At 47.0% G+C, this 10,432-nt stretch overlaps 1 protein-coding gene across 1 annotated transcript; it reads right to left on the bottom strand.

The window, feature by feature from the left end:
• Positions 1 to 304: 304 nt before the first annotated feature.
• Positions 305 to 9,037, bottom strand: LOC311368677 (phosphorylase b kinase regulatory subunit alpha, skeletal muscle isoform-like; the record flags this gene model as incomplete). Its single annotated transcript, XM_084487474.1, is given in 17 exon segments — positions 305 to 507; positions 1,049 to 1,109; positions 1,111 to 1,179; positions 1,181 to 1,185; positions 1,577 to 1,655; positions 1,781 to 1,888; positions 2,303 to 2,398; positions 2,551 to 2,673; positions 3,216 to 3,269; positions 3,670 to 3,816; positions 3,909 to 4,007; positions 4,593 to 4,673; positions 4,959 to 5,041; positions 5,266 to 5,434; positions 5,716 to 5,763; positions 6,131 to 6,289; positions 8,285 to 9,037. Coding segments are annotated over 17 exon segments (1,662 nt in total). The 5' UTR covers positions 8,363 to 9,037.
• Between the last annotated feature and the right edge of the window lie 1,395 nt (positions 9,038 to 10,432).

The raw sequence follows: 10,432 nt of genomic DNA, 5'->3' as shown, positions 1-10,432 counted from the left end.
AGAGAGAGAGAGAGAGAACATCTGGTTAGCTGAATTTTAACATGTACAGTTTGTAAAAGGTTCAGTCTAGGAAATGTCGGAATTCTGGAATTCATTCAATAGTAATAAATTATAGAACTTTCCAATCGTCAAACCACATGTTGACGATTGGAATGTCTAGAATTTATTGTCGACTACTCAAATATTCCAGAATTCACTGTTGGCCTATTTCCTGCTCTTCTTCAAATCTGCCATTTTTAACCATAAGAGACAGAATTGCGCAAAAATGCAGCCTTAACACATGTTCTCCTTTAGATATTCAGACTCATCCATCCTGTAGTGAAGTTGAAGTGGCACGGCCCCCTGATGACCTCCTGACGACCTCCCCGTGACCCCCCTGACGACCCAGGGCCCTCACCTGGGGCGTGAAGGAGAACATGGTGTTCCTGATGATGTAGAACTTGGAGGTCCCCAGGACCCCGATGCGGCGGTAGGGCCGGCCCGTCAGACCCAGCCTCTGGTTGCGACCTGAGGAGGGAACCAGCGTTACTCACGCTAACTAGTGGTACTATTACCTCTACTAGAATCCGCATGGATTAGATTAGATTAGATTAGATAGTCCTTTATTAATCCCCTTAGGAGAAATTCACAGTGACCAGCAGTACAGTGGGAAAAGAGAGTGCGAAACAAGACTATATATACAAATAAAATTTAACAATTTTAAATAAAATATAATATTAGAATAAAGATAAAACATACTATATACATGTTACATAACCATACATAACCACAGTAAATAACTAAAAACTTTAGATCACATTTAAATTAAAAAAAGTTTAAATATGTTTCTGAAGGAATGCTCTTGCATGATGGGAGCTCTCCTACCCGGCATGTCAAACATATTCTAATACCTATATTCAAATCTATATACAAGTAAAAAGGTGGAAAATGTGAGAAGGACTCGCTATAGGTGAAGGTAGATTTGGGTATGCTCAATGTGTGCGTGCGTGTGCGCGTGCGTGTGGTGTGCGTGTGTGCGCGTGTGCGTGCGTGTGTGCGGTGGTCTCACCGAGGCGGGCGTAGATGTGGCTGAGGACCCTGGAGGGCTGGACGTGGAGGGGGTGGATGTCCCGCTACGGTCTCCACCTCGATGCCCTCCTTCATCAGCAGAGCCTTGATGTCCTCATTCTCAGCCAGGACAGGACACTGTGTGTAAGGGATGGGGGGGATATTATATATACTTCATAGCGATACATAAGTATCGCTATGAAGTATATTCAGATCTTAACCCGAAAAATGTTAATTTGCATTACTAATGTATCGTTAACCTCATAGCATAATTGCCTAAGTCGTTTTTTAAGGTTCATCTTTAGCTTTAAGTCAAAGAGATGACTAGGGCAGATGGTGATTATGGAATGTAAAAATCATTCTGATTGGCTTAGGATATAGCCAATGAGGCCCAGTGAATCAGCAGCGTTGGGAGAGTAGAGTTGGGTTAGATATCACAATTTGGCCAAGATATGACTTGATTGTTATGATTCTATATGATGTAGGGCGCATTGCGTTCCAGGCCTGGGGGCGTGGTTTGACCTCTCACCCTGGACCACCACGTCGGGTTTGGGAACGGTGGAGAAGCGTCTGTTCAGGGGGTCGATCTCTCCAGGGGCCAGGAAACCCTGTAGGAATGAGGTCATCCATGTGACTGTAATGCTGCTGCACTGTCCTGTACTGTACTGTACTGTAGTGTATCGTGGGGCGGCGCCTCACAATGTACAGTGCAGTGTGGGGGGCGACCCCTCACCTCCACCAGCAGGTTGCCCAGGACGTAGAGCGACTGGCCCCATTTCAGAGGACACTTGCCCAGGGGGACCCTCTCCACGCTGTGAGGACTCCCGTACTCCTCCTCCACCTGCACCGGGTGATCAGGGGAGTGGGAACGACAAACGGACCGTGTGACGAGGACGAGCTAGCATAGCATATATGAAATAGCGGATTGATTAGCACCAGACAAGCAGCGGGATCATCATGACCCCTGGCCAGTGGCTCGGCAAACATACTAGCGGTGGCTATGCTAGTTTTTTTTTTAAACTGGAAACTAGGAAGGGAGTCAGCTTGATTTGCATTGTATGCCACAACAACAACGGTGGTAGTTGTGGTGTAACACTTTGACGAAGACACTAAAACGAGCTGAGTAAAGATGAGAAGAAGAGTTAAATAATTGACAGGAATTTGAATTTGACGTCGTGAGCATTTCACCCGTTACTCAAAAACGATCCCCTTTAAAATCCACTCCCACTTGTGACGCCACAAACCGGACCGCTACCTTGTCGTGTGGAACGCTGTAGAGTTCCGGAACCAGGGGGATCCCATCCTTCTTCTTGATCAGGATCCCCTCCAAGGCCTCCTGGTACTCCTGTACCTGATGAGACACACACACACAGCACATGAACTAACACACCTATGGATAACATACACACACACATATACTACCCATACTAACTGCATAACACACCACACACACACACACACACACACACACACACACACACACCCACGGGGGCGGGGGGGTACCTGTTCGGGGGTGTTGGTGAAGATGCCGTCCAGGATGAGATAGGTCCAGAACAGAGGCCACTCACACTCAATGTTCTCAAACAGCTTGAGCTCTGCTGACTCGTAGTACAGGCGGCTGGGGTCCTGGGGGACGGACAGACAGACACACACTTCGTCAGGTATCTCAGACTCATCAGTCAGCCATCTCCCATGACGTCATCTGCATACCGGACGACCCAGAGTGGGGTCCCCTCTCCTGCAGACCCCCCCCCGCCCCCCCCCCCGTCGAGGAGCCCCGGTGTGGAGGGGCTGAGGGGGGGGGAACAGAGAGGTATTCCTGCTATGTGACACTCTCCTTCGGCGTCTTGCGGCCGGCTCCAGTGACCACACAAGATCCCCCCCCCCCTGAGCTGGCTGACATTTTGGATGTGTGAGCGGCGCACACAGAGAGTGCTCCCTGCTGTTGATGCTATTAATGGCCCCCGGCCGTTGGCGGTTTCAGAGCCAAGCCGGTAGAGTGTGTGTGAGAGCGCAGACTCAGGGCCGTCCCTCTGCACGTCTGGGGGTTTCTCCCTCTCTCTCTCTCTCTCTCTCGCTTGCTTTCCGTCCGTTTGTCTTCCAGTCGTGTGCCTCTCTGCCTCTCTCTTGGTCTGTCTGTCTGTGTGTCTGTGTGTCCGTCTCTTTACCTCTTTGGGGGTTTTGTGGCCGTCCCTGAGGAACCTGCAGCATCCGTAGCGACCCTGGAGAGAGAGAATAGAGTTCACATCCAAACACACTTCAAATCTGTTTGTTTCTAATAAATCCTGACACGGAAAATAGAGCTCATATTGAGACTGCACAAAATACAATACGCCACATACTGAGAGGGAATACATGATTGGCTGCCTGGTGTCCCCTTGATCTTGGATATGATTGGCTGCTTGTGTTCACCTGTATCTTGGATGTGATTGGCTGACTGTGTTCACCTGTATCTTGGACCTGATTGGCCGCCTGTGTTCACCTGTATCTTGTACATGATTGGCCACCTGTGTTTATCCGTATCTTGGATCTGATTGGCTGCCTGTGTTCACCTGCAGTTTGGATATGATTGGCCGCCTGTGTTCACCTGTATCTTGGCTATGATTGGCCGCCCGTGTCTACCTGTAGTTTGGAGATGATCTCCTCCTTGGTGATGTTGACCAGATCCATGTCCTCCACGGCGAAGGCGGGGTAGGTCAGGATGGCCAGCGTACCGGCGTCCACCTCCTTCGACATGGACGCCCGCGGCAACATGGACGACAGGATGGACTGTGGGAGGAGTTTAGGATGGCCTGGCGGTGAGGGGTTGGCCTCCAAGCGTGTCAAGGTGTGCGTGTGCGTGTGTGTGCGTGTGCGTGTACCTGACAGTGCTGGATGTCGTCAGCCAGGGCGTGCACCACAGACCCAGGGCCTCCATTGGCTCCGAACAGGTTGAGTTCGTCCAGGGCCTCTAGCGCCGCCTGCAGGACACAACAGAGCACAGCAGGCAGTGTGTGATTGGCATAGCCTCGTAGCATAGCATTGTGTCGTGAAACTGTACAGTGCAGCAAAAATAATTCCATGCATGAACCTAACAGTTAAGAATGAATTTAATTATTATGCTAAACTACGCTTTCATAATTCCATGCATTCCCTAACAGTGAAGAACGCAGGAGTATAGTATATAAGAGCATATATACGTAAATAAGTGTAGCATAGAATTGCAAATAGCATAATAAAAATAAATGCACCAACGGTAAAGTATGAACTCTAGTATAGCATTGCACATTGTAGCATAGCATGCAGAACAGCATAATGATAAATGCATGTGTGTGTGTATGTGTAAAGGTCTAGTACTGTGTACTGTGTTATTTTTGAGTGAGACTTATTTCCAGGAAGCCTCTGTAAACATGACACCACCCTAACCTTAACAACAGGGGCACCGTACTCTCTCTGCAGACTGTTGGGTTAGGTCAGGGAGTTCGTGGGGGAGAGAGAGGGAATGTGTGTGTGTGTGTGTGTGTGTGTGAGTGTGTCAGCGAAAACCATGTAATGACACTGTTTACCTTAGCCATGCCTATAGAGCTGGCGTTCAGTTCGATGATACCCTGGTTGGTCTTGTCCCCTCTTTCCCACATCCCATAATCCTTTGCAGCACCAGAAAAAAAGAAGAATTCAGACAACATCATTCACAACATCAACTAAATATACAGAATGATCAATAACTGGAAATAAGAAATCGAGAGTCGATATCAGATCAATATATTAAGTTGAATCCACCTGCGTGAGGGACGGGTTTGAACTTAGCTATACGCTTGTTAACAACCAGTTAAACTCAGATATAACCTAGACTGAGGTAAACACACAGCTATTGTGAGGAATGTTTGAATAGAGAGAGAGAGGAAGAGGAGGACGAAGAGGTGGAGACTTACAGCCACTTTGTACGCGGCCTCGATGTAGAACATGAGGTTCTGGATCACGTCCACCTCATCCTGGGTATAGACCACATGGAGACCTGCATCTCACACACACACACACACACACACACACACACACACACACACACACACACACACACACACACACACACACACACACACACACACACACACACACACACACACACACACACACACATTATAGTGAAATATAAATAACTGTCTCTGTGCAAAAACACACGCAACCCCTGTTTTTCACACGCACACTTGCGCACGCACACACACACACACACACACACACCCGAGGCGATCATCTGAGCGAGGATGAGGAGGAAGAGGGAGGTGGCGTCGACCTGCAGGTGGCCCCACTCGTTGTCCCCGACAACGGTGGAACAGGTCCTGGTGTTGTACTTGGCGTGGACACAGTCTAGAGGACTCTTGGTGTGCTTGAACTTCTCCACCTTGTCCAGCTGGAGGAGAGGAGAGGAGAGAGGAGAGGAGGAGATGGGAGAGGGGACAGAGGAAATAGGAGATAGGCGAGAGGAGATAACAAAGAGGAGAGAGGACAGAGGGGAGAGGAGAGAGGAGACGGGAGAGAGGAGAGAAAAGGAATAGTGTTGTGACACGCTACCTAAAGAGAGCGAATCCAGAGATAGAAGTGCTGGATAACTGTACAAGGGGAGAGACGGAGAGAGAAAGAGATTGAGTGAGACTGAGAGGGCATGAGAAACATAGAAGAGTGTTAACATACCTGCCTCATGATGCACTGCAGGATACCCCTCATCAACTTCACCACACTCTGCAGGGAGGGCGAGAGACACAGAGAGAGACAGAGAGAGAGAGAGACAGATAGAGAGAGAGAGACAGAGAGAGAATGGGAATATTTTAAACACAGAAAAAATATTTAAAGTGATAGCTATCAAAAAATGATAACACAAACACACTCTCACTTACACTTGCAGGTGTACAAAAACTACTAAACACACAAACATGTATTACATGTTTATACAATGTTTACACAAAAATATGCACACACACACACACACACACACACACACACACACACACACACACACACACACACACACACACACACACACACACACACACACACACACACACACACACACACACACACACACACACACACACACACACAGCGCTACCTGCTCCAGCTCGTAGGCCTTGGCCTTGTCCTCATCGCGGTCGGCGTTCTTGCGGTAGGCCAGGCTCAGCCCCCACACCGACAGCACGCTGTACACGTTGTCCCGCACCCACGCGTCCGGCTGGTCCTCACTGGCCGGCAGCAGGCCCGTCACCGGGTCCTGGAGGGGGGGTCAAAGGTCAAAGTTCATAGTTGAGTCGAGTTTAACCTCTTTAAAGGGTCCTGGAGGGGGGGAGACATGGGTCAAAGGTCAAAGTCCAAAGGTTGTAGTTTAGCCACTGGGTTCTAGAGAGAGCGAGAGGTCAAGTTCAGTGTTTAGTAAGGTCATGGTTTAACCTGTTTAAAGAGTCCTGGAGGAGAGAGAGAAGGGGTCAAAAGGTCAAAGTTCATAGATGGGTAGACAGATGGGTTCAGGTTCATAGGGCGCCTGTCCCCTGGTCCTGAGCAGAGACACACAGACTCAGGTTAAAAGTCAAAGGTCAAGTGAATAGGGCATAGTTGAAGCCTGTCACTGGGTCCCGAGCTGAGAGGTAGACAAGTAAAGGTCAACCAGTTCATAGGTCTACCAGACATTGGTCAAAGGATCATCCTGTTATTAAAAAGGTCCTTGCAGAGACCCACAAAGGTCATAGGTCACAACCCCTCCAATGGGTCCTAATAAAGACACATGCATGTCACATGTGTGCTGAGGGTGAGAGAGAAGGTCAGGGGTCAACCTGGGGTGTCCTAGTGGCTGTCCTAAAGGTCAACCCTGTTACTAGATCCCCTCATAGCGACAGACGGGCCATATGGTCAGGTAGGTCGGGATGTAGGACTGTACTCCTCAGTCACGTCGCAGACACGTCGAACTCAGGGATCCTTTAAGGAGCACTGGCTGCTGTGGGATGCCCACAGGTGAAGTGTGGACTTTGGGGATTGAACCCAGAACCTTTCAGCTAGGAGTCAGACACCCTTCGTCACCACCACCTACATGTGTTTTGGTGAATTAACCCTGACAGATATCTGACACCGGTATCCTCACCGCAGAGTCCCTAATAATAGTTCTAATAAACCCTTCTGATGCATTGTGGGAGACAAACTACACCCTGGCCAGACACTAGCTGTGTTCGAAATCGTTCCCTATTCCCTCACTCACTATTCCCTATATAGTGTTTATGATATAGTGAACAATATAGGGAACGAACAAACCAGTATTCGGACACTAGGCTGAACATTTCTAACGAGTCAGTAAATGCTCCCGCATTGCATTGTGGTATGCGGGAGTCACATGTAGGGAACATCGTACGTTCACTCAAATTTGGGGTATTTTGTTGTCCACTGAATGAAATTAACCACTGAGAATTCGAACACCACTACAAAATGGCCAGCACCCTATATAGTGCACTATATCCGTGATAGGGAACAATTTCGAACACAGCTTCTGAGTGCCTGTATGGATGACACGGGCAATGGCATTGTGTGTGTGTGTGTGTGTGTGTGTGTGTGTGTGTGTGTGTGTGTGTGTGTGTGTGTGTGTGTGTGTACAGCTGACAGACCGATGGAGAGATCTTACCCATCGTTCAGCTCCAATGAGAGCAGCAAGCCGATTGGTTGCAGCAGAGGAGTTAGTCCTTCACTTTGGCAAATAAGCTTGCTAGCTCTCTGATATATGTCATTTTTTCGGAAGGGAAATTAGAGAAAGGAACAGGAAGTGTTGCCATACACAGTGTGTGTGTGTGTGTGTGTGTGTGTGTGTGTCATTAGACATTATATTTGCTGAATAGGTTGTGTGTTGTGTGTGTAATGAAATCCAGTGTTGTAATGTATGGTAATAAATAACGAAATAAAATACAAATCACACAATGTTAGTGTATAATATTACATTCAAGAGGGTGTGTGTGTGTGTGTGTGTGTGTGTGTGTGTGTGTGTGTGTGTGTAAGGGGGCGTATCATACACACAAGCAGTGCGGTTACTGAACGATGCACACACGTTTACGACACACATCGCACGGGGCCTGTGCGTGTCAACTAAAACACGCTTATTCTTCTCACAAAGACACACACACAGACATGGACACACACACACACACACACACACGGACGGACACACACACACACACACACACTTGTAATTTGTTCTTCTGTGACATTATATCTCGACACCGACATCACTCACTTGGTGTCGAAGTATCGTTTGGTGCACGATGCGTGCATAGTTGTCCAATTTCACGCCCGAGTTGCTTCTGCTTCGCATGTCGACGGGGCAGCTCTCTATCGCGCACGTTGGCGATAAACTTAAACAAACCGGTTTTAGTTCCTGTCAGACAGACCCATGTCGTCGGTACTCGGAACGGGGCTTGTCTCGGAGCAATGACTCGAAGACAGATCAGATGCCGGTTGGGAAACTTTCAAGATGACAAGAAGGACCCTCAGGGGCTGCCAAGTCAACAAAATATCGCGACCCCAGTCATGCTGTGCTCCCATTGGCTGCCGTGACGCTGTGTCCCGCCCACTTTCTAAATTATCCATAGGGAAATGTCACTTGGCAGGCATGTGCAACTAGTATTTGTATAAAATAAATTAATATATTAAAGTACCATGTCGACCAATGTAAGTAGTGTTATATATACATAAGAATATAGGAATTAATATTAATCCGTATAATATATGCTTAAATGTTTTTGCAGCGAGCAAGAGCGACAGAAGAAGACTAGGAAGCAAAGTAATAACTAAAGACAGCCGTGACATATCAAAAATCGCACTTGGCCGTCGGTTTCTCGAATGCAGTATGCTCTCAACTTAATATCACGTAGGCCTCATGTTTTCGCACTTTAATGCGTTGGGACTGACAAAGACAGCTTTATTTTTAGGGATCTGCCAGGACTTGGACGTCGGGTCAGAGACGCCGAACAAGTGAACTCACTAACTTTCCTGCGAAGTAAACTCGTTAACGTAGGCCTATTTCTGTTATGTTATAATGTTGCCTTTGTGTAGCGCCTTAATTAAGATTAAAGCACTGCATTTCGTTAATGTGTCAAAATTTAATTGATACTTGAACACAATTATTAATTTATTTATTCTTCAAGTTTGCTTGAATTGCTAAGATGATATATAAAATTAATGATCTCGTAAGTAGACACAATAAACAGCCAATCAATCAATCAATCAATCAATCAATCAATCAAATCAATGGATGCATTGGCCAATAGATGGCACTCTTTCGTCATCTCAAAAGTATATCCCACGATTTATTTCCGAGGCTTTTTGGCTTCCACATAGTGATGTCACAATTAGTTTGAGACATGATTGACTTATATAATATATTTAAACAATAGGCTCATTGTATTATCATGATGAAAACAAAGTTATCATTACAAAACAATCCAATAATCCATAAAATAAAACCATAAAATGAATCCAAATCCTAAAACTAATCTTAAAACTACCCTTTAAAAATTGTGCTTTAAAAGGACAACAAATATATAGAAATAAATTGTATAATAAATTGTAGATAATATTTTTTTACGGTTACAAATCCACAGGTTGCAATTGTGATTCCTCAAAACCTTAATCTCCTTTTCCCTTGGCCTTGTTGTCACCATGAGAGGAATTTTGACCCATCACCCACATTAACTTTTTAGAAAACACATATACACAAACACGTATGATGCGTATCACTGATAGTTGACCATGTGTCGAGGACACAGCTTGTTGATGTATAAACTGCTTTATTGCAGAGTTTATAAAGAGTAGAAGAGTGGGTGTGACCTCCTGTCAGGTCAGAGCTCTTCCTGGCTGTGGTCAAATAGTATTTATATCTTATGAAGGTTCCTAACAGAGAAACGACTCTGAAGTATCCAAGTGTCAGCCATGATAAGAGCTGGTCAAATTATCTGTATGCCAAGGAAAGGTGCTTCAATGCTCCATCTCCTCTGTAGCATAGTGTACACTGGGCCTGGGCCTGGCAAGTAATGAAATCGCCCTCACACCTTTCCTTGGCCTTGTGACGTTGGCAAAAGACACAGGCCGCCATTTTCTGGACTATTCGACTGGAGCCCTTAAAGGTCCCATGACATACCACCTTTAACCTGTGTGCATTGATTGCCCAATGCACCACAGGTGTGCAGCAGTGGCGGAGCCAGAGGGGTGGCCGGGGTGGCACTGGCCACCCCTGGAACCCGATTGGCCACCCCAGGTGCCACCCCTCCCGCGTTCGACCCCCCCCCCCCCCCCCCCCCTCGACAATTGCGTTCGCCCCCCCCCATATTAATCCGTATAATATATGCTTAAATGTTTTTGCAGCGAGCAAGAGAGACAGAAGAAG

Source organism: Micromesistius poutassou (genome assembly GCF_964030765.1).
Source record: "Micromesistius poutassou genome assembly, chromosome: 23".
Lineage (NCBI taxonomy): Eukaryota > Metazoa > Chordata > Actinopteri > Gadiformes > Gadidae > Micromesistius > Micromesistius poutassou.
Note: the sequence above shows the minus strand (reverse complement) of the source record. Positions and strands in the feature narration are given on the sequence as shown.